This window comes from Lontra canadensis, unplaced genomic scaffold (genome assembly GCF_010015895.1).
Source record: "Lontra canadensis isolate GAN:19392208 unplaced genomic scaffold, GSC_riverotter_1.0 scaffold91, whole genome shotgun sequence".
Classification (NCBI taxonomy): domain Eukaryota; kingdom Metazoa; phylum Chordata; class Mammalia; order Carnivora; family Mustelidae; genus Lontra; species Lontra canadensis.
Genome location: NW_022631085.1, coordinates 976,683 through 1,000,045, shown reverse-complemented (window position 1 = coordinate 1,000,045; position 23,363 = coordinate 976,683). Strand labels below are relative to the sequence as shown.

At 48.4% G+C, this 23,363-nt stretch overlaps 1 protein-coding gene across 2 annotated transcripts in view; it reads left to right on the top strand.

The window, feature by feature from the left end:
• The window catches only part of VPS35L (VPS35 endosomal protein sorting factor like), a 115,312-nt gene that overhangs the window by 9,395 nt on the left and 82,554 nt on the right, over window positions 1-23,363 (top strand). For both annotated transcript variants that reach the window (XM_032836186.1, XM_032836187.1), the window contains 5 exons: window positions 2,252-2,374; window positions 4,797-4,821; window positions 7,833-7,909; window positions 11,218-11,346; window positions 18,778-18,862. In XM_032836186.1, coding sequence (XP_032692077.1) covers window positions 2,252-2,374; window positions 4,797-4,821; window positions 7,833-7,909; window positions 11,218-11,346; window positions 18,778-18,862 — 439 coding nt within the window. The remainder of the gene's footprint in view (window positions 1-2,251; window positions 2,375-4,796; window positions 4,822-7,832; window positions 7,910-11,217; window positions 11,347-18,777; window positions 18,863-23,363) is intronic.

The window sequence follows — 23,363 nt, the reverse complement described above, 5'->3', positions numbered from 1 at the left end:
ATAAGTCTTTGGGAAAAAAAAAAAAAAAAAAAAGATTTTATTTATTAGAGAGGGAGCGCACAAGCAGGGAAGCAGCAGGCAGAGGGAGAAGCAGGCTTCCCGACGAGCAGGGAGCCCAATGTGGGACTCCATCCCAGGACCCTGGGATCCTGACCTGAGCTGAAGACAGACGCTTAACCTACTGAGCTACCCAGGCGCCCCTTCTTTGTATTTTCTTAGGGATCTATCTACAATAACAGTTTCTGAGTATTTATACACACATTCCCGTAGGAGTAACCAGGTTTGCTGACCACATGGCAGGCATTTTCTCAGTGTGTCCCTGGTGCTCACACTGCCATGTGACAGGTGTTCTAAAGGGTCCCCCAGCGAGGAGGAGTGTGGATGCACTGACTTCGAGCCCAGCCAGGCTGACTTCAGAATCCACACTCTGAACCATCGTTCTGGGCTGGCATTGCCCACTTTTTTTTTCTTTTTTTAACTTGACGGGGTGTCTTGGAGAACTTTCTGTGTTCATACTTAGGGAACAATCTTTTTTTTTTTTTTAAAGATTTTATTTATTTATTAGAGAGAGAGAGAGTGAAAGAGAACATGAGAGGGGAGAAGGTCAGAGGGAGAAGCAGACTCCCCATGGAGCTGGGAGCCTGATGCGGGACTCGATCCTGGAACTCTGGGATCATGACCTAAGCCGAAGGCAGTTGCTTAATCAACTGAGCCACCCAGGTACCCCTTAGGGGGCAATCTTCTTATTTTGAATGGCTGCCTTGCATCCTAAAAAAGGAGTACTTACTTATTGCCGGACACATGGACTGTTCTGGTGTTCGCTTGAGTTGGCTGTGGCATGCTATGCCTTGAACAGACCCATGTCTCGTGCACCTGGATTTCTGTGGGATACCTACTACTACTTTTTCTTCTTCTTCTTCTTTTTTTTTATTTGACAGAGAGATCACAAGTAGGCAGAGAGTGAGGGGGAAGCAGGCTCCCCACTGAGCAGAGAGCCCGATGCGGGACTTGATCCCTGGGCCGAAGGCAGAGGCTTAACCCACTGAGCCACCCAGGCGCCCCTTCTTTTTTTTTTTTTTTTTTTTTAAAGGTTTTATGTTTAAGCAATCTCTACACCCAACATGGAGCTCAAACTCACAACCCCGGGATCAAGAGTCACACACTCCACCCACTGAGCCAGTCAGGCACCCCCCCGCAGGGTAACTTCTTAGAAGTTCAGTACTGGGCTACGGCAGTGGGTTCACGGTTTTGACAGCTGCCGCCAAGTCACTGTCCAGCGTTCTAGCACCGCCGGCGGTGCCTGTCTTCCCACAGCCTTGCCGCCCGGGATATTCTCTGCCGTTGTACTGGTTGAAAAATGATCATTTGCTGTTCCTTGATTGTTTCTTTCTTTTTTCTTTTTTTAAAGATTGCATTTATTTATTTGAGAGAGAGACAGAGAGTGAGCACGAGCAGGGTGAGGGGCAGAGGGAGAAGCAGACTGCCCCCAACGTGAACCGAAGGCAGAAGCTTCACCCACTGAGCTACCCAGCTGTCCCTTGTCTTTTTTTCCTAAAAAAAGATTTATTTATTTTAGAGCATGAGTGGGGGGAGGGGATAATGGAGACAGGGAGGGAGAATCCTCAGACTCCCGCTGAGCATGGAGTCTGTCTCGGGGCTCGATCCCACGACCGCCGCGAGGTCATGACCTGAGCTGAAACCAAGAGATGGGCGCGTGATGGTCTGAGCCGCTGAGGTGCCCTGAATATTTGCTGTTTGTATACAGTGTGAAAGCACGTCCCCCATGCATCACCTCACGTATTTACCTTTTTGTTTGTTTGTTTGTTTAAATTGGTGAGAGCATTTACGTTGGACTCTCCTAGCAAATCTCAGTTTTGCAATACCTTATGGTCAACTGTAGTCACCGTGTTGGCTTACGCTTTGTTTTTGTTTTTTTCTTTTTTTTTAAGCAATCTCTACACCCAGCATGGGTTATGCTTTGTTTTTAAAGACTGAAATGGAGGGCGCCTGGGTGGCTCAGTGGGTTAAAGCCTCTGCCTTCAGCTCAGGTCATGATCCCAGCGTCCTGGGATCGAGCCCCACATCGGGCTCCCTGCTCAGCAGGGAGCCTGCTCCCCTCCCCTCTCTCTCTCTCTCTGCCTGCCTCTCTGCCTACTTGTGATCTCTGTCTGTCAAATAATGAATAAAACCTAAAAAAAAAATAAAGACTAAAACGGTACTGTGGCTGACGGCTTGTCTTGCCTTTCCTCAGGACAGCTCTAGAAAGAGACGAGACAGAGACGAGAACGCCATCGTAGGATCCGACTTCGAGCCCTGGGCCAGCAAACGGGGAGAAATCCTCGCCCGCTACACCACCACGGAAAAGCTCTCCATCGTGAGTACCAGTGCGCTCTCAGCCGGGGCCCGCTGCGGACTTGGCAGTAATCGTTTTGTCCCTGTGGTTCTGCCCCCGGTGGCATGTGTAGGATTTTCCCTCACACCCGGGTAATTCTCTGACTCCAGCCCCGTGTCCTACAGCTCCGCTGTGTTCTGACACAGAGATACCCGGAGATGGCGTCGCTTCCCACGGGTTAGGGGTCTGGTCCCTTGACGCCCTCTCCCACTTCAGCCGCGGGTCACGAGACCGGGTTGTCCGCTGTGCTTCCGGCCATCTGGCAGTGTGTCCAATCCCACCACCCCCTCCTCGGGTTCGGCTCGTTTGCTAGGTGGCTCACAGATCTCAGGAAACGGGGTGACTTACTAGATTGCAAGGCTATTGAAGGTGGTAAATCAGCGTCCATTGGAAGAGAGACCTAGGGCAAGGTTCCCTACAAAGGACCTTCTGTCCCCATGAAGTTTGGTGTCCTGCCTAGTGGCAGGTGGGTGCATTCTGTCCGCCAACCTGGAAACTCTATGAGCCCAGTCCTTTGGGGTTTTTATGGAGAGTTCATTGCATAGATACGGATGGATTAAGTCTTTTACCATTTGTGATGGATTCGACCTGCAGTCCCTCTTCCCTCCCTGGAGGTCGGGGGTAGGACTGAAAATTCTAATCCTTTGATCACCTGTTTGCTTCCCGTGGAAACCAGTTTCCATCCGTAAGGTGCGTCCAAAAGTCAATGAACGGAAGACCCTTTTACCGCTCTCATCCCTTGGTTTCCAAGGGTGGTAGGAGCTTCTGTGCCAGGAACAGGATTTCTTACAGATCACAACATCACAGTTAACGTTGCCCCAACTCCTGGGCTCCGTACTTTCCCCTCATCGTGTCCGTGTTAGTTGGGAGAAAACTGTGCTGATTGATGTCTCAAAAAATGTGTCAAGAATCTGGGCTCTGGCACAGTTCAGGGGAAGAACTGGAACTGCGGAGCCCTGTGTCTGGGGAGGTCTCGGGCGGTGAGGAGCCCCCTCCCCACCCCTAAGAAGGTGTACTTTTTGCCGTGGCTCTGGTTTTCTTCCAGAACTGGAAGTTCGGTTTCTCTGGGTAGAAGAACCACAACCACAAGGCAGAGTGATTGACACTGAGTTGAGACCCGAGACTGGCCAGGGACAGCAGGGCCATGGCTGGGTTACTGGTATTACTGAGGAGAATGAGGTTCAGGAACTTAAACCAAAACCCTCATTGGTGTCGTAGGGAGGACTGACGTTTCTCTCTTGACCCTGAAAAGCAGCCGGGAGGTAGGTGGTCTAGGGCTGGAACGGCAGCTCTTTCTGTCCTGCCCTGTCCAATGTCCCCTCATGACCAAGTTGTTGGAAGAAGGCAGAGGGAAAGTAGGATGGACCCTCGCTCATTTGAGGATCCCTCCCCGAGTCCTGCATCGACATACCCTATTGAGTTTGTCTTTTTTTTTTTTTTTAAAGATTTTATTTATTTATTTGACAGAGAGAGAGAGAGATCACAAGTAGGCAGAGAGGCAGGCAGAGGGGGAGGGGGAAGCAGGCTCCCTGCTGAGCAGAGATTCCCGATGCGGGGCTTGATCCCAGGACCCTGAGATCATGACCTGATCCGAAGGCAAACACTTAACCCACTGAGCTACCCAGGCGCCCCTGTTGAATTTGTCTTGAAGGTCATCACAGGCCAGACACAGGTAGAAGGACACTGGGAAGTGGGGGCCAGTGTGCCCGTCAGAAATCGGGGCTATGAGTAGGAAGGGAGCGGTGGATGGTGGGAAAGCTCTGCCCCAGTTCCTCTCCTCCCGGCTTCCTCTCAGGGCTCATATCGGGTGAGGGGCTGCAGGCAGAATCGTTGGACTAGGCATTTTGTTCTGATTCTCTGAAAGCATTGAGTTACTTGAGAGCGGTGATTTTCTAAGCAGGAGTAATTTTATCCTCCAGGGGACACATAGCAATGTCTGGAGGCATTTCTGGTTGTCACAGCTGTGAGGGTGTGATTGGCGTCTAGTGGGTGGAGACCAGGGATGCTGCTAGATGTCCTGCAGTGCCTACCACCCCCCACCCCGACCCGGCTTTTCCAGTCCAGGATGTCAGTGGCGCCAAGGCCATGAAACCCTCATCGACAGTAAGCCAAATGCCACCACTGACACCAGTGCCCCCAAAATTGTGCCACTTGTTGGCTCGCTTTGAGTGTCCTGAATTGTGTGGAAATTTGAATCTGCCGTCGTTTCTAGTGAGCTGCATTTTCCTCCTTTGATTAAAGAGTTCTGTTCTTCATGTGGGTAAGTAGCCTTTGTCAGAAAACGCGGAGTTGTGTTATCTTTGTGCTCCTTGAGTGATTAAGTACCTTCCAGGTTTTTTGTTGTTGTTGTTGTTGAAGAAACTAGTCAACTTAAAATACTCACAAATTATTTTTGCCTCTGCAGAATCTGTTTATGGGATCTGAAAAAGGTGAGTTTTTGTTGCTGTTACTGGCTCGACGGGGAATTCTCCCATAAGCTTTTGTATAATTTCACAGAGGAAAACAGTCTGTGGTGTCCTGTCTGGTGTTGAATTCCAGTAAGGCTGTTCTTTCCTCCGTCATGCACAGACTTCGTAGAATTGGAATACAGACTTAGGAGATGAATGGGGGTGGGGGGAGAGAGACCAAAGGAGTTTCTAGGAGTAAAACAGGAGCTCCCGGTCTGATGTTACAGAGCAGCGGCAGTCTTCTCTTGGTGCCTCCTCACCCGCTGGGGAATTGTAAAATTCTCCTTTCTGGAGATCCCGTTACTTTTCCTTAGGTCTTGACCCCCCACCCCGCCCCCCATGTGCGCTGGGGACAGGAGTCACAGTCTTAGTGGCCGCTGGTCCCTAAACACTGTAGTCCTCCTCTTCCTCTGCCAAGACACACGGGGTCAGATTCTCTGGACTAGTCAGATTCTCTGGACTAGTGCACCTCAAACTAGCTTTGCAGCAGGCTCACCTGAGCGACTTTAAAACAAAAACACACTGTGGGGGGTGCCCCTGGGTGGCTCAGTGGGTTAAAGCCTCTGCCTTCGGCTCAGGCCATGGTCTCAGGGTCCTGGATCGAGCCCCGCATCCATCAGGCTCTCTGCTCAGCAGGGAGCCTGCTTCCTCCCTCTCTCTTTGCCTGCCTCTCTGCCTACTTGTGATCTCTGTCTGTCAAATAAATAAGTAAAATCTTTAAAAAATAAAAAAACAAAATGCACTGCGGGCCACACTTCACTTGCTGAATTTATCTTGAGGAGTGGGACCCAGTTATTGCCTTTTTTTTTTTTTTTAATAAGTTTGTTTATTTGAGAGAGCGTGAGCACGGGGTGGGGAGGGGGAGAGGGAGAGAGAGTCCTAAGTGGACTCCGTGCTGAGTGTGGAGCCCAACGAGGGGCTCATTCTCATGATCCTGCGATCACAACCTGAGCCAAAACCAAGAATTGGATGCTTAACCGATTGTGCCAGCAGGACACCCCTGCAAAGTGCTTTTTTTGGAGCTCCCAAGTGATTCTGAGGCGCTGACACAGCTCATGAACCCCCGGGGTGCAGATGAGCACAGCTGTGGTTTCTCTGCAGATCACTGGTATGGCAGCTGCAACCCTCTCTCGTCCGCTGCAAGTGGGAGCAACACTTCTGTCATGAGGAGAGCGGGGGCGCCTTTGTTAGGGCTGTAACTTTGACCCCAAACCGTGAAAAAGTAAGTTCTACTGTTGGATATCTTCCAGTTTGCAAACATCAGAAGGACTGACGAGGTCACTCGCTGGTGAGAATGGATAGCAGGAGGGCTCTCATGCTGCCAGTGGGAGTGTAAAGCACTCTTGTGGTGTCTATTAAAATTGAAGTTGGGCCAACCTTGTAACTCAGCAGTTCTATTAGGATGTGCTCTAGATCAGAAATCAGCAAACTATGTCCTGTAGGCCAGATCTGGCCCCCTGTTTAAGCTTGTAAATAAAGTTTTATTGGAACCCAGCCATGCCTGGTTGTTCCCATATTGCCTGTAGCTGCTTTTGTGCTGTCGTGGCAGAGATGAGTACCTGGGACAGACTATGACTCAACAAAACCTAAAATACATCTGGCCCTTTACAGAAAATGTTTTCCAACTCTACCCAAATTCCATGTTTTTCTTTTTTTTTCTTTTCTTTTTTTTTTTTTTTTTTTTTTAAGATTTTATTTATTTGACAGAGACACAGTGAGAGAAGGAACACAAGCAGGGGCAGTGAGAGAGGGAGAAGCAGGCCTCCCCCCAGGCAGGGACCCCAATGCGGGGCTCACTCCCAGGACCCTGGGATCATGCCCTGAGCTGAAGGCAGACACTTAACAACTGAGCTACCCCAAATTCTGTGTTTTTCTTAAACTGTGGTCCAGGGGCCAGTAGCAATGACATCATTTGGGAGTCATCAGAAATGCAGAGTCTCAGGCCCTGCTGTGCCTACTGTGGTGTATTCACACAGTGTAAAATAATAAACAGCAGGGCAACAGCTCTGTGTAACGACGTGGGTGAATTTCATCAAGTAAAGATAACGGTGACCAGGAAGCAAGACCATATCCGGGCTGGGTGGTGGACACAGGGTTTTATAATTACCTGTTAAAATGTGCGTGTGTGTGCCCTTTCTATATAATATTTCAAATTGAAAGGAACAGTAGAAATGAGGTTTTAAAAAAAAAAAACATTATTTGGAAACTTAAGTAGTCGTTTGTTAGTAATTAAGTAATGCACTGTGCTCTCGGCCTGTTCCCAGACAAATCTTTGAGTTAATACCAGATTGAAGAAACCAGTGCCTTCAAAGAATGAACTTCCCTTCCTGAGAGTGGGTTTGGGGGGTGGGAGCAGGGGGACCTCATATCTAGAACAGAAGCCCCTTTCAGATGGGGAAAGGTTTCTGAGATGAGGTCTGCTAGACAGAAGAGCCAACTGGACAGACAGCCTCACCTTGTGGCTGGCTCGCGGCCTGGAGGACATCCCTTTGCCTCTGTCTGGCCACCCGCGAATGGGATGGTGGGAATCGGCTGAAAGGTGATGGGAGGAGGCAGCCTTGGAAGCCCTGGTGCTGGGCAGATGGTGAGGTGGTGGCTTTAGTGTCAGAACGTGACAGTCTCGCACCGAGTCCGAGCCTGAGGGGGCCTTTTGTTGGTGGGAGACAATTGTGTGATGGAGTTTTGGCGTCCTTCTGAGGTCTGCCTTTCTTTAGAAAACAAATGATTTGGGGAGAAGTTTATAAAGACCGAATGGAGTGTGGGCCCATTTTGAGGCTGGCCTGCTGAACTCTGGGGGCAGCTTCTAGGCAAAAATGTTTCCAGTGGCACTTTGGTTCCATAAGGACACGGTTTTCCAGATCTCGGAGTTGTGTGTAATGAAGTTGGTCCCTTGGCCCCCTTATTCACGTTGAAGCGGAGAGTCAGAGGTGCCTTCCTTTGGGGTGTTGGGGACAGAGAAAGCCACCTGTGTGACGGGAATCCATTCTGTTCAGGCAAAGCCGGGACTGCCACGTCTGCGATGTCGGAGAAGGTTCGGACGAGGCTGGAGGAGCTGGATGACTTTGAGGAGGTGAGTGGGCGAGTCGTCGGCTGAGCGCGGGCAGGGTCAGCGTTTCCGTTTCTCCTGCCAAGTGCGATGCATTTCAGGGGCCGCTCTGTGATGCGTTCCCACGCTGCGCATTGTGCTCGTCCCCACCAAGCCAACAGCCGACCCAGGGAAAGCGGCCAGCAGCCGTGCAGGGGGCTGAGCACGCAGGAGCTGCCTTGGGCTGGTTTTCCGAAGGCGTCTTCTCACTGTGCTGCCCGTGTAGATCTGGGTCGTGCGGGGACAGGGTCTGCCTGGAAAAGTCAGCTGCAGCCACCTCCCCGGGAAGTGCCTCGCGCGGTGTAAAGATCATACCTTGTGCAGGGGTTGCACGGGGCTGTGCCTCCGGCTTGCTGTGCCTCCCACGAACCTGTCAGAAAACATGCTTTTGGAGAACACGACTCATTGTCCAACTCTTAAAAGTTGATGAATTTCACATACAAATCTAATTTTTTTTTTTTTAATTCCACCTGATACCTGAGGGTTCACATTCCTGTATTTAACCAGGGCGTGCGCCGTCCAGGTTTCTGCAGTTCTTTCTGTCCCGGTTCACTCACGAGCACCACAAGCCTGGCCCCTGGAGGTGGGGGAGTTTGTGTCCCCTGGGATGTCCTTTAGAGAGGTTGCCTAGCATCCTGAGTAAGAAACTCTGGAGCCAGACTGCCTGAGTTTGAATCTCGGCTCTACCATTGGGCAGTTCAGGATTTGGGGCGAGGGGCTTAACCGCTCTGTGCCTCGGTTTGCTTAGCTCTAAAATGGGGGACGCTGCCTAGTACCTGCCTTTTAGGGTTGTTCAGGAATGAAATAAGTTAACGTGTACAAGGTGGTTGGACCAACACACAGCGCATGCTGGGTACCCCTGCCCGTTGCTGTCAGCACGGGCTGAACCTGAGTCCGGAGGCCTGAGGCGCGGTGCCCTTGGGCAGTCCCCTTCCCTTTACCTGCATCCCGAACAAAACATGGGCATGAAGAAATATAGCTGTGTGGACCCAGTGGAACCCACAGAGGGCCGTGTGATGGCAGGGGCCGTCGCTCTGTGCTGCTGCTTGCCCCTCGGTTCAGCTCTGAGCGCGGAGCCCTCGGGTGCTTGGAAAAGTCTCTTAGTCCACTCTCTCATTGCCCAGTTTTGAACCCGGGGGCCCGGGAGCCTCGGTCCGCATATCCTCAGCCAACCTGGGCTGGCAGGAGGGGACTCGCTGAGTGTTTGCATCGAAGCTCTTCAGTCCGGTGTCACTTGAGCTGGCTTCAGCTGCAAATGAGGAGTCTGTTGAAGGGTGCGGGGCCACTACCTGAGCTGGAGGGCATGGTGGTCTGGAACCAGGAGTTAAAGAATCACCCAGATACCTAGCCAGCTGTCCTCTGCCTCTCTCGGTTCTCTGTAGCCTCCTGTCACTGACTCATACATAGTGTCAGTCTCTCCCTCCCCGCCCCCCCTCCCCTCGATTTTCTTGCTGCCCTCCGCTCACAGCCGCAGATGGCTGCCCCCTGGCTTCTAGGCGAGCATCGCTTATGAATCAGGGCAAGGCTGGATTATACGGTGCTAACAGGTGAGCCTCTGATACCATAACACGGGGTTATTTCTTCCTCACATGACTCCGCCTGTGAGGTGACAAATGCACCACCGTCTTGAGATGCTGCTGTCTCCACAGATGGCTTCCGGGGTCGTCACTGCCGGGCTGAAAAGATTACTTCTCACCACCTCAGCCTGGAAGGACACGTGCCACTGTGCGCACTGCCCACTGGCGCAAATTAGTCATGTGGCTCTTCCTTCTGCACAGGGACAAGGAGGGCCCTATCTTGCAGTTCAGGGGGCCCGTTGGAATCAGTCCAAATTTCCTGAACCTTCTGCTTGTATTTCTTTAATGAAGAGGTCTTCCCTTTGGATTCCAGGGAACATTGATAGAAAAAAGATTTTTGGTTCGTGGTCTCGTGTGGGTTAATAGTTCCCTCAGTGCTGGGAGCTTTGTAAATAAAGAACACCTTAACAATGGCCCAGGGTTAGTAAGCAGGGCCACGTGCCAGAGGCTGTGCTAAATCTTTACATTCATTGTTTATTCTATTAGATGAGCTTGCTTTCCTTCTGCCACAGCTTTTTGTTGTCTTCTGCTCTCTGTCCTGAAGGCACTTCCTCTGGTCTGGTTAACAGCCTCCACCCCCACTTTCCCCATTGTCCAGTAAGGCTTGTACACCCTTGCGTGTTTGTCTCCAGCATCCCTTCCTCCCAGAAACTGTTTTTTTTTTTTTTAAGCTTTTTTTAAATTTTACCGAGAGAATGAGAGCAAAAGCAGGGAGAGCTGCAGAGGGAGAGGGAGAAGCAAGCTCCCCACTGAGCAGGGAGCCTGATGCAGGACTCAGTTGATCTCAGGACTCTGAGATCATGACCTGAGCAGAAGGCAAATGCTTAACTGACTAAGAGGGAGCCACCCACGCGCCCCCAGGAAACCATTCTCGACTACCAGTCTAGAGTCCATTTCTTTGTTACTGTATTTCTTCCATTCTGAGATAAACCTTTTCCCCACATTTGAATATCCCTGAAATTGGGCTGTGTCTCTCAATTAGCGCATGTCTGTGATTGGCATGTTTTTTTTTCCTTAGTGGTACACAAAGAATTGTGCTTCCTCTTGGGGCACCTGGGTGGCTCAGTGGGTTAAAACCTCTGCCTTTGGCTCAGGTCATGGTCTCAGGGTCCTGGGATCGAGCCCCACATCAGGCTCTCTCCTCAGCAGGAAACCTGCTTCCTTCTCTCTCTCTGCCTGCTTCTCTGCCTACTTGTGATCTCTGTCTGTGAAATAAATAAGTAAAATCTTAAAAAAAAAAAAAAAAGAAAAAAGAATTGTGCTTCCTACGATGGGCACCTTCGATTAAGTGACGTATGGTGTAGGTTTTCATAAAATTGTTTCCTCTGGAGCATTTATCTCCGTTTATATTAATATCTGTCTCATCTATACATGAAACTCCGTTAGTGCAGAAGTAATGTCTTTTTGCTCATCTTTGTGTCTCAGGTCTCCAGTGGCCCACGCCAGGCACACAGTGGTTCCCAATGATTACCTGAGTCACTGAGCTGAGGGTTGACTTAGGTCTGACTTGCTCCAAGGTCAGTCTGAGTGACTGCCCTCTGCCTCTTTGCAGAAAACTCAAACTCTTCAGTCACAAGACGAAACTATCAGTCCTGGTTGGGCGTATGAGAAAAACTTAGAGACCAAAGCTCAGCCAGTACTCACTATTGTTCGCAGAGTGGTGGTCAAGTGATGTTTTTCTTTTTGTGCTGACACCTTCCTACTTTCTGCCCACAGGGATCCCAAAAGGAACTGTTGAATTTGACTCAACAGGATTATGTGAACCGCATTGAGGAGCTCAACCAGTCGCTGAAGGACGCCTGGGCCTCGGACCAGAAAGTGAAGGCTCTAAAAATAGTCATCCAGGTCAGGTCTAGTGACTTTTTTTTTTCTTTCCCCAGAATTTCCTGTGTAAAACTCCTTTATAGATAATTGAGGTTTTTCACAGGCCTGCCTTCAGGGTCTTACCCTACTTTTTTTCATCTGTTCCATTTTCACATACTTCCTTTGAAAGGCCATGATGATGTTTTTATGTTTTTATGAGCTGACCATTTCCAGGGCCACCATGTACAGCTGCACAGGTTGTGTACTGCACAATTCCAAGACCTTCAGCTTGAATTACAGAATTAATTATTTCCCCCTGGATTGTGCAGTTTCTTGGCCTTGATACATCTGCTGACGCATTTGTGATTTGTACAAACCAAAGATTGACCAACTGTCATGGGTTTCTTTGATCAGATTTCCTTTGTATTTTTGGGACTCATGGTTGTGTGTCCCTGGTATGTGCATTTTTGGCTCATATCCTGCATAATTACGTGATAAAACATATTGATGGTGTTAGGAGAGGTACATTTGTTGAATCCTTTTTTTTTTTTTTTTTTTTTTTTTTTTTTTGACAAATTTGTTGATCCATGACAGTTCTTGGATAACAAGATCAAGTTCTGTAAGGAAAAGAGCTTATTCAGTTTCTTGACCCTTCAGGTCATCGTCTCTTAGCAAAGGATGCTCAGAAGTACATGGTAAAAGGACTTATGTGTGCATTACAATTTTCAGAGCAGAGTTCAGTTTCTGAATAGCCATTTCAGTTCAAAAGGACAGTCCTGTCCTTGTTCAGCGTCATGGCAACGTGACATTTGTTTTCTCACCTGTTGATTTGGAGAGAGGGATAGAGCCTGGAAGTCTTGACACTGGGTGGTTGAAGTCTTTTAAGATGACACTTTGGAGAGCAGGTGGATTTTTTTTTTTTTTTTTTTTGGTGTTTAATGATAAAGGCAAACCTGAGCTCATTTCACTTCGATCACTGTTGTTAGTTTATAAAGTAAATACTCCCAAAGAAGAGTCCTCTCATCCTTGGTACACGTGATGGGGGTTGCTTGCTGAGTGGCTCAAGTAAGAAAATATTAAACTAACAAGCACTTCTTCAAAGTATTTTTATTGGCAACATCTCCCCATAAAGGGCTGGGGTGTAGAGAACTTGATGTCCAAGAGTTTTTAACATCTGGAGAAGATTTAATCCATGTCTTCTCAGAGAAGAGAACCATGGAAGTGTTTCATTAACTCCATATCTGGTTAATAGTAACTATTTTACTTCCAATACTTGAAAGGCTGCTTCTTTAGCCAAAAAAGAGAATCCAGGGTGGGGGAGCAGCGTACAGAGACGTGAGCACAGTTCACTTTATTTGCTGTGTAGTAAGGTATTCTGTTGTGTGGTGGTTTTATTGAAATGTATTTCAGTGATTTTTTTTTTTTTTTTAAAGATTTTATTTATTTATTTGACAGACAGAAATCACAAACAGGCAGAGAGGCAGGCAGAGAGAGAGGAAGGGAAGCAGACTCCCTGCTGAGCAGAGAGCCCGATGCGGGGCTCGATCCCAGGACCCTGAGATCATGACCTGAGCCGAAGGCAGCGGCTCAACCCACTGAGCCACCCAGGCGCCCCAGTGATTTTTAGGAAGTTACTTAATTATTATACATTTCAGTTTTAAGGCATGTCCTTACCCCCTCCCCCAACTTCCCTCAATTCTGTTTCCAGTCAGACCCTGACACTTCCAGCCCCAGAAAACCACCGATCTGCTTTCTGACCACAAATTCACCTTCCCTGGAATTTCCTGGGATCATTCAGTATGTAATCTTTTGCCTCTGGATTCTTTAACTTGGCGTCATGTGTGTGAGGTCTGGCCATGCTATAGTATCAATACTTTGTACCTTTTTACTGCTGAGTAGTATTCTGTTTTATAAAGAACCACATTTTACTTACGCATTAACAAGTTGCTGGCCACCGAAGTCATTTCCACTCTGGCTGTTTCGAATGATGCCACCGTGGACATTTATGTACGAGTCTTTGTGTGGACACATGCTTTCATTTCTCTTGGGTAGATTCCTAGGAGTAAAGTCGCGAGTCCTGTGATAAGGGAATGTGTAACTTTCTGAGAAGTGGCCAAACCATTCTGTGTTTGCATCCCCACCAGCCGGGCATGAGGGTTCTAGTTCCTCTATATGTTTGCCAACACTCGCGTTACCGTCTGTCACTTCGATGACAGTCACCCTAGTGGGTTTGAAGTGGTCTCTCACTGGTGGTTTTAATTTGCATTCCATGGGGATCGATGAGGTTAAGCTGCTTTTCATATGCTCATTGGCCATTTTTATATCTTAGTTAAATGAAAGATTTAATACGACTTGCCCATTTTTAAAACCACATTGTGTTCTTGTGGAGTTGTAACAATTGTTTATCCTCAATAAAAGTTCCTTATCAAGTAGCTGATCTACAAGGATTGTCTCCTAGTCTGTGGCTTGTCTTCGTTTTCATAATAGTGTCTTTTGAAGTGGACGAGTTTTTAGTTTTAGCGAAATCTGATTTATCAGTTGTCTCTCTTTTGGCTTATGCTTTTGGAGTTGTAGCTGATCACTCTTTGCATAACCCAAGGTCCTGAGAGTTTTTTCTTTGTTTTCTTCTAGAGTTTTTTTTTTTTTTTTTTAAAGATTTTATTTCTAAGTAATCTCTACACCTAGCATGGGGCTCAAACTCCCAACCCCAAGATTGAGAGTCACAACTTCTACCAACTGAGCCAGCCAGGCACCCCTCTTCTAGAAGTTTTATCATTTTAGCTCCTACATCTAGGTTTATGGTTCATTTCAGTGTGATTTTATGTCTAGTATAAGGGTCTAGATTTATTTGTTTCACATATGGATATCTGGTTGTTTCAGCAGTATTTGTTAAAAGACTGTCTTTTCCTTATTGAATTATTTTGGCACCTTTGTTAAAAGTTATCTGACCATAAATGTAGGGGTTTATTTCTGGATTATTTTTTTTTAAAGATTTTACTTATTTATTTGACAGAGAGATCACCAGTAGGCAGAGAGGCAGGCAGAGAGAGAGAGGGGGGAAAGCAGGCTCCCCACTGAGCAGAGAGCCCAATGTGGGGCTTGATCCCAGGACTCTGAGATCATGACCTGAGCCAGAGGCAGAGGCTTAACCTACTGAACCACCCAGGCACCCCTACTTCTGGACTCTTAAATTAATTCCATATATCTGTGTAAGTCTGTCCTCATGTAGTATCATGCTGTCTTGGTTACCATAGCTTTATGATAAGTTTTTTTTTTTTAAGATTTATTTGAGAGAGAGGGCACATACATGCCAGTACAGTGGGGAGGGGCAGAGGGAGAGGGAGAGAATCATAACAAGACTCCATGCTGAGCACAGAGCCTAATACAAGACTCAGTCTCATCACGCTGAGATCAGGACCTGCACCAAAACCAAGAGTTGGACCCTTAACGGACTGCACCACACAGGTGCCCCTGTGGTAAATTTTGAAACTAATACTAAAATTATTAGTCTTTTAACTTGATTCTTCCCCTCCCCCCAAAAATTATTTTGGCTATCCTGGGTCCTTTGCATTTCTATGTGATTTTTTTAGGATCAGCCTGTCAGTTTCTACCCACTAAGGGGTAGATTCTGATGGGAATTGTGTTGGCTTTGTAGGTCAGTTAGAGAGATTTGCCATCTTAACAGTAGTAAGTCTACTGATGCCTAAAATACCATTCTTTCTGTCCATGGACATCTGGTTTTTCCTTTTCTTCTTCTTCATCATTACGAACGATGTTACCGTGGTCACTCTTGGACGTGTCTGCTGTCCCCTCTGGAGAGGAGGGCCCATAGCTGCGAGTGGAATTGCTTGGGGGCCGGGTCTGTGTCTCTTGAGCTTGATCGAGCGATGCTGGATCGCTTCCCCGTGCAGCTGTGCCTGTGCGCTCCCAGTAGCAGTGGGGCCATGTGAGTCCGCTGCCCAGCGTCCTCGCGATGTTTAGTATGAGCAGACTTTCTGTTTTCATTTTTCCCATTGAGGAGGTAATAACATCCTATCGTGTTGTGGTTTTAATTCGCAATTCCCTGATTGTAATAAGATGGAGCCTCTTTTCACGTGTTTATTGGCGGTTGGGGTTTCCTTCTCTTGTAAAGTGGCTTTTGTTGATTCTTCTTGCTCGTTTTTTCCATTAATGTTGTTTGTATTTTTCTTACTTATTTTTAGGATTTTTTTCCCCCACGTAGTCTCAGTAGTAACTGTCTTCTGATTAGTCCGCTTGCTTGCTTCTGTCCATCCATCTTCATTTCTTAGTTCGTGGCTGTAAGTTATGTTTTACTTTATCCTTTTGTTTTGGCTACTTAATATATATTATTCCCCTCAATATACATATACACATATATTAATATATTGAATTCACGGAACTGACTTGTGTCCTCGCAGAATGTTGCTGATTGGAAACAAATGGAAAACGCCCTTTTAGTATTTTTCCAGCCGTGCAAACCATTTCCATGGCAAGTGTTTCAGGCAGAGCACGTTCAGGAAGTGTCTGCCACCGTGCTTCTCCGCCCCGGCCGGACATCAGAATCCCCTGGGAGCTTTAAACATGTCTTGTATCTGAGCTGCACCCCAGGCAAGCTTGATCAGAGTCTCTGGGAGTGGGACCTAGGTGCTGTTATCTTTAAAACTTCCCCAGATGCTTTCAGAGCTAAGAACACATGGGCTGAGGGATGCTCAGTCCATTCAGAGAATGTTGTAGCCAGTGTGTCCTGGGTTCCCGTGCAGCTGTCACCTGCAGCCTTTATCAGAAATACCGATTGCCTGGTGTCTCAGCTGGAGGTTTTGACCAGTAGGTTTGGCACGGAGCCAGGGAATCTTTTTTTTTTTTTTTTTTTAAATGTGGACTTGACATTGTGGAGCCGAGCACAGGGCTCTAACTCACAGCCCTGAGATCCAGAGTCAGACACTTGACCGACGGAGCCACCCAGGTGCCCCGAGACTCTATAATTTTAACATGCACCCTAAGAAGCCTGATTTTCATTTAGGAAACTACACCAAAGCTTTTTGCATCTTCAGGGTGTCTGGGTGGCTCAGTTGATTAAGTGACTGCCTTCCACTCAGGTCATGAACCCGGCGTCCCGGGATCGAGTCCCTCATTGGGCTCCCTGCTTAGCGGGGAGTCTACTTCTCCCTCTCCTTCTGCTGCCCCTCCCCCTGCTTGTACTCTTCCTCTCTCTCCCTCTCTCTTTCTCTCTCTCTCTCTGTCAAATAAATTAAAAAAAAAAAAAAAAAAACTTGCATCTTCAAAATAGTGGTTTAAAGGGGAACTTCAATTTAGGGCATGATTAGGACCTTAACCGTGGACTTAAAAAATTCTGCTTCCTATTCTCTTGTGTAACATGTATGTTCTGTGATACCAGCTTGGGAGAAAAATCAGCACACAGATGTTGGGAAGCCCCAGCTGTGTTTCATTTGAAACCTTCTGTTTGAATTCTGTCTTCTCACCTCACCACCAGGCAGTAACCCCTCTCTGAGGGACTCGGGGTAGGAACTCAAGAGACGTCACATCCCTAGGAACCGAGGGCTGTGTCTTGTAAACAGTCTCTAGGATTCAGAGTTGTTTGCTTTTTCCAAGCCCTGCAATCTCATGGGGCAGTTGTTTAAGTTGGAGCTCACATAAAGGACATATGAAGAACACAAAGCAAGGTGTTCGGAAATGGATTTCTACGAGCGTCCAAATGCCACATTTGGTGTCGACACCATTGTTTTAACAGCTTATGTCCTCCCCTGCTGCCCCCCCTCTCCCCCACAACATTTGGGTTGTAAGAGGATGTTTCACAAATCACAAAAGTTGTTTGGCTTTAGGCTGAAATACTAAGGAGAAACTCTGTGAATTTAACAATTTAGAAATTGGGTCACAACTGCAAACTGAAAACCCTTATCAGCCTCCCTCTTGAGGTGATGGGCGTTATTTCCATTCTCCGCATGCTGGAAACGCATATACCGGAGTCTTTTCTAAATGTTCAGGTATCTTTTGTTTTTAAGTGACATGTTTGTATCTAAAGGTCAAACACTGAAATGATAAAATATGGTTCCTTGTGCTGACTTTTGTGTTCATAAAGACTTCAGGGCATTAAGTTTTTGTTCTCCAAAGAAGAAACAGGATTTTTGTTTTTGGTTATAACAGCTAACTTAGGGGCGCCTGGGTGGCTCAGTGGGTTAAAGCCTCTGCCTTCAGCTCGGGTCATGATCTCAGGATCCTAGGATCGAGCCCCGTGTCGGGCTCTCTGCTCAGCAGGGATCCTGCTTCCCTTCCTTTCTCTCTCTGCCTGCCTCTCTGCCTACTTGTGATCTCTCTCTCTCTCTGTTGAATAAATAAATAAAATCTTAAAAAAAAATCTGAAAAATCAGAACATGTCGCTAGCCCCTTGGCGTGAGTGATACAAGCGTAAGGATTGAGCGATTCTCTGTGAAGCCAGGATGTTCCCAGTGTTGCGTATCGTAGTTAGAAACAGCTCTTTGAAGCTTGTCATGTTTCATTTTAGAGGGAAATTTGGAATTGAGGATAAATAGTAGATGCTGTGGGGATAAAACATACAGCAAAGGCAATATAGTTAGTGCTATTGTGATGTTGTTTTACGGTGACAGATGGTGGGCTTAGCATAATGTAGAGTTGTCTAATGCCCTGTTGTACACCTGAAACTAACATTGTGTGTCCACTACACTTTAATTAAAAAAAATAGATGCTCTCTTAAGAAACCCTGGAGATGTATGTATGGGTTCGTTCGTTCTTTCTTTCTTTCTTTCTTTCTTTCTTTCTTTCTTTTTCTTTTTCTTTTTCTTTTTTTAAGATTTTATTTATTTGACAGACAGAGATCACAAGTAGGCAGAGAGGCAGGCAGAGAGAGAGGGGAAGCAGGCTCCCTGCTGAGCAGAGGGCCCGATGCGGGGCTCAATCCCAGGACCCCAGGATCATGACCTGAGCCGGAGGCAGAGGCTTTAACCCACTGAGCCATCCCAGGTACCCCTGTATGGGTCATTTCATAGAAAAGAATGTTGAACAGCCAAGATCATCCTGAGATAAACCAGAGGAAGCCTTGCTGAAAAGCACTTGGAACAAAGTCGGGGTCATCTGAGAACACTGGTGGGTGAGGTGTCCTTGACCTCCCCTGGTGACTTTGCCGACCGTCATTCGGTGTATAAGCAAAGATCCTTCTGGATAAGGTTCCTCAGTCCTGTGGCTTTCTGAGAGGGAGGTGGTGGAGTCTTTCATAAGAGGCTCTGTAGTCAGTAGTCTGGCCCCCCTCTGGTCAGTAGTCTGGTCCCCTGTTAAGGGGACAGTGGTTTTGCTTCTGATTAGGTCTCTAGTGTCTGGCATGAGGCTTGGCACATGGCAGACACCTGCGCACGTTTATAGAAATTAATTTTCCAGGCCTGGAGCATTGCAGCCAAGTCAGACACGACAGAGTGAATTTCCTTTTCTCTTCTCTTTTTTCAGTGTTCAAAGCTTCTTTCGGATACGAGCGTTATTCAGTTCTACCCAAGCAAATTTGTCCTTATCACCGACATACTTGATACATTTGGTAAGTACTAGTTCTGTTCATCTTCCAGTCTAGGAAGGAGGTTTTTTTGTTTGTTGGCTGGTTTGTTTTGCCAGAAGCTGGGTGGTAGCATTGCTGTAATTTCTGTGGGTGTAAGTAGTTGGGTGAAACATGAGGGAGACCGAACCACCGCCCCGCCCTGTTCCCGCTCATTGAGAAGGAGGCTGTTTTTGAGAGAATCTTAAATGACATGTTCTCTGACTTTCTGAGAGGCCAGTGAAGTCAGCGAGTGAGGTGTGGGGGAGCGTGGGGAGCACACTTCCGGTCTAAATCAGCTCCCATCCCTTGACCTGTCATCGTGCCTGGAACTCACTTTGTCAGAACCGAACTTGGCTTCTCTTCCAGGCACCCCCAGTGGGTTTCTGTCCCCGGGAATGGCAGCACCAGGTGTGCCCTAAGCCCAAGTTGGCGATCTGAGGGTCTACTTCCCTGCACCCCACGTCCAGTCCATTGCCAGGTTCTTCAGTCTCCTGGGTCTCCCTCCCCTTTGTCCGTTTTTATCTGTCTTCACTGAACACCTTAGTCCAAGTCACAGTCCTCTCCTGCCTGGACTGACTACAGCAGCTCTCGTGAGGTTTCCAGTCCCATCATGGCCGCCCCTTGTCGCATGTTCCCCATCCTCAGGAAGAATGATCTAGACTGATGAGAAGAACCTGAGGTCCCTTTGGAGACACAGGAGGACTTTGTGCTCCTTGTTGATCATCTGTGGCCAGAGCATTAAGCCAGGCAGCCCTCTGAATTGTATATGATGATGTTCGGGGGCAGGGTTCTCCCCAAGAGCTAGCAGACAGAATCGCCTTCTGAGGTCCAAACACCTAGCAGATTAGAACAGAGACATTTGCTTTCTTGCCAAAGAGGGACCAGTGAACTCCCACCCCAATCTCTCCTGGAGCCGTAGAAAGATCTAATGTGGCAGAAAACAAAGTGTCAAGCAGAGACCCCCCACTTACTTCACAGGAGACCAGTGACTACGTATACTAGCTAGAACAAATGATATAAAGAAGTCTAACTCCTACTAGTCTTGGGGAAAGGGGGTATTTATTGGCTTAGGTTGAAAAGTCAGGGGTAGTTTCTGGATTCAGGAACTCAGCATGTTAGCATCTTCTAGTACGTGCCCTTGGGTTCGCTTCATTCTCAAACTCTCAAAGGCGTCCTCTGCTTGGATCTGTTCTCCTGTTAGTAGTCCCAGGACAAGGGAAGAGCAGCTTTCTTCCAGGTGTTCAACCCAGAGTTCCATCTCCTTGGCTTGGTTGGATCACAGGTCAGTTTCGAGTCCTTCTTGCTCTCTGGGGAATGGGTGTGCAGATAATCCAGACCTGGGTCACCCCAAAGGAGAAAAGTGATGCTGTTGCCAGAAAAAAGGTGGGTGGGAGCCAACTGGACCCCAAGAACAGATGGCGTGGCTGAGCGAAGGCCAGTCAGGGTCAGGTGGCCCAGGCGCTGTGCTGAGTACCAAGGCTGTATCAGCAAGAGGAGACAAAAGTCCTCCCCTGTGCAGGGCTTATGTTCTGGTAAGAGGGGATTTGCAAAACAAATGAGTAAACCCATTTGTATATTCAGGGATGATCAGCGCTCTGGAGGGGGAAAAAAAACAAAACAGGAGGGTCAGGGGAATTGAGGGAAGGTGGGGGTGGGAAGGCTGTAGTTGGAGATAGGATGGTTTCGGGAGCCCCTGTTGAGACGTCGCTATTTGAGCAAGTAGGAGAGGAGAGATGAGCCACGTGCTCTCGGGGGGAAGGGAGGGTGCAGCCACGGGAGGCCGAGCGCAATGGGTGCAAAGCCCCCGGGGGTGGGAGCGTGCCTAGCAGGTTTGAAGAGTCCAGGGTTGGGGTGTGGCTGGAGTGGGGTGTGCAGGAGCTAAGGAGGCTGGAGGTCCTGGCAGGCCTTGTGGGCCATTGGAAGGACTTGGGCTTTGAACCCTGAGCACATAAAGAACCCCTGGGAATGTTAAGGCGAGTAGGGATGTGATGGGATGTGAGTCGGACAGGCTGCTTGTTGAGGCTGTAGGGCGGAGGTGGGGCAGGGAGCCTGGTCAGGAGGCCATCGTAGGTAGTGCTTCCAGTGGGAGGCCAGGGAGATGGCAGAGATGGAGAAAATAAATGGATTTGCAGGGTGGCTGGGTGAGTTAGGCTCTCAGAATAGATACCCAGTCATACGCCCTTTGGGCCTTGACTTGTCGTTGTAGCAGCTTGCCTTCAGCAGCAAGGACATCAGTCGGTGGTCCTGTCCGATTCTCCTGACAGTAGTGTTTCTCATGGTGGGTTAACACGCCGGCCTTCTGGTTTCCCTCGCCTGCCTCCTGCACGTTTCTTCTGCACGAGTCCGCATCCTGAGTGAGACTAGCGCAGGGAACGCCAGTGGACCCGGTTCTACCCTACAAGAAGCCTGCCCGGATCCGGACGTTAACCTTGTGAGAATTTGGGGCGGCCCTTCTGCCAGCCGCTGTTGGCAGCATCCCAGTCCCATCCCTTGGCAGGCTGGGATCCAGCGCAGATGCCTGTTCTCGCCTTCTCCCCAGAAATCAGCTGGGCTGAGAGTTGATCAAAGCAGGGATTAACCCTCAGCAAATAACGTCCTTGGACCTGACTCTGTTCTGGGTGCGTTAGAGATAGTACAGGTCTTCATCACAACCTGTGAGGTGGGGTCTCAGATGACCTCATTTCACGGGTGAGGGGCCCGAGGCACAGAGAAATGAAGAAGCTGGCCCAGGGGAGTGAGTGGCAGAGCCTGGGATTCAGGGTTTTCTCTGCGGTCAAAGACCTGCTTTGTTTGTTTGTATTTGGCTCACGGGGGAAATGCTGCTCTCCATGAAGAAATCACAAATGCGTGTACGTTTGACCCCGGCAACTTCACCTCCGGGAATTCATCCTATTTGTGATACCAGAACCCTGGAAGCAACCCAGGAGGCCATCACTAGGGGACCAGTTAAACAAATGGGGATCCGTCCGTACCCCGGAGCACAGGGAGGGTGCGGGTGTGCTCCGCGTTATCTCTAGGGTATATACGTCGTCGCGTGAGAAAGTCAAGATGTAGAAGAGCTGTAGGGTTTGTTCTGTTTTGTGTAAGAGAGGAGGAGAAATTAGAACCCTTGTTCACATTCACTTTTATTTGCCTGAAGAAACACTTAGGAGGATATCCAAGAAATTCCAAAGAAGTGGGAGTCCTCCGAGGCCACTGCGGGGCGTGGAGTGGGCGGGGATGGGCCAGAGAGAAACTTCCCTTAGTACCTTTTTTGGATTTTGAATCAGGGGATTGGTTTTCTTTTTTAAAACCAAACATTCCGGTGAGGTACCGGCTTTCCACACCCTTCTCCTTCCTCCACGTCCAGACGGTGCTCTGGAGTGTCTCTGCCCAGGTCCCATGCCTGCGTGTCCTGTTCCAGAGTTGCGAGCACTTGAGCCTCAGTTTCTTCCCCTGTAAAATGGGCATAATAGATCCTGCCTCTGGGGGCTTCTGGAGGGAATTAAGAGAATGCGTCAGAGGCAGGTAACAGTTTTCCTCTTCGGGAGTTGGCTGGCAGGATCAGTGTAAGCAACTTTGAACAGTGCTGGGCACAGAGTAAGGACTCAGAAAATTATTCATCTATTTTAGTGTTCTTGATTTATAAGACGGTGAGTCAGGACAGGAAATGAATGTAGGGTCAGGTATTATCTCTCAAGACTGTTGTCCGCTAACCTAACAAGGGAAAAAAATTTTCGCCAAACTCGTTTGGCCAAAAATGATTTTGTAGTTAAAGGCCCCTTCGCATAGGAAGGTACACTATAAACATTGTGGTTTTCAAGGGATGGCAGGCTTTTGGGGGAGGAAGTAAAGGCGTTTTGTGCTCTTGAGTCCGGTCCACAGAGCGTAGGAGGTGAGAGGTGACCAGCGTGGCTTGCTGCGTGATGGCCTGAGGTAAGATTCTGTGTAGTCCCGATGCTGTGTTCTGTGGTCCTCCTGGAGGAGGCCCATCATGGCTCCAGGTGTGGTTGCCGTGGGTGCTCGTGGCCCCAGGTAAGGAAAGCACTTCCTGCCAGGCCTAAGAAGGCGGGTGGCTTTGAGAACTGGGGTTTATTTCCTGAAGCCTCCTGGGAGCTCATCAGTTGAACTGTTGGTATAGAGCAGGGCTTTTCATCCTTGGCTGCACACTTGGGGGGGGGCTTTAAAAACCCTCCCAATGGTCAAGCTGCACCCCAGATATTTTGATATTTTCTTTTTCTTTTTCTTTTTTTTTTTTTAAGATTTTATTTATTTATTTGACAAACAGAGATCACAGTGGGCAGAGAGGCAGGCAGAGAGAGGGGGGGATGCAGGCTTCCGGCTGAGCAGGGAGCCCGATGGGGGCTTGATCCCAGGACCCTGAGATCATGACCTGAGCCGAAGGCAGAGGCTCAACCCACGGAGCCACCCAGGCATCCCCCACCCCCAGATATTTTCTATCAGAACTTCTGGGGACAGACACAGGCACCAGCCTATTTTCAGGAGCCCCGGGTGCTTCGAGTGT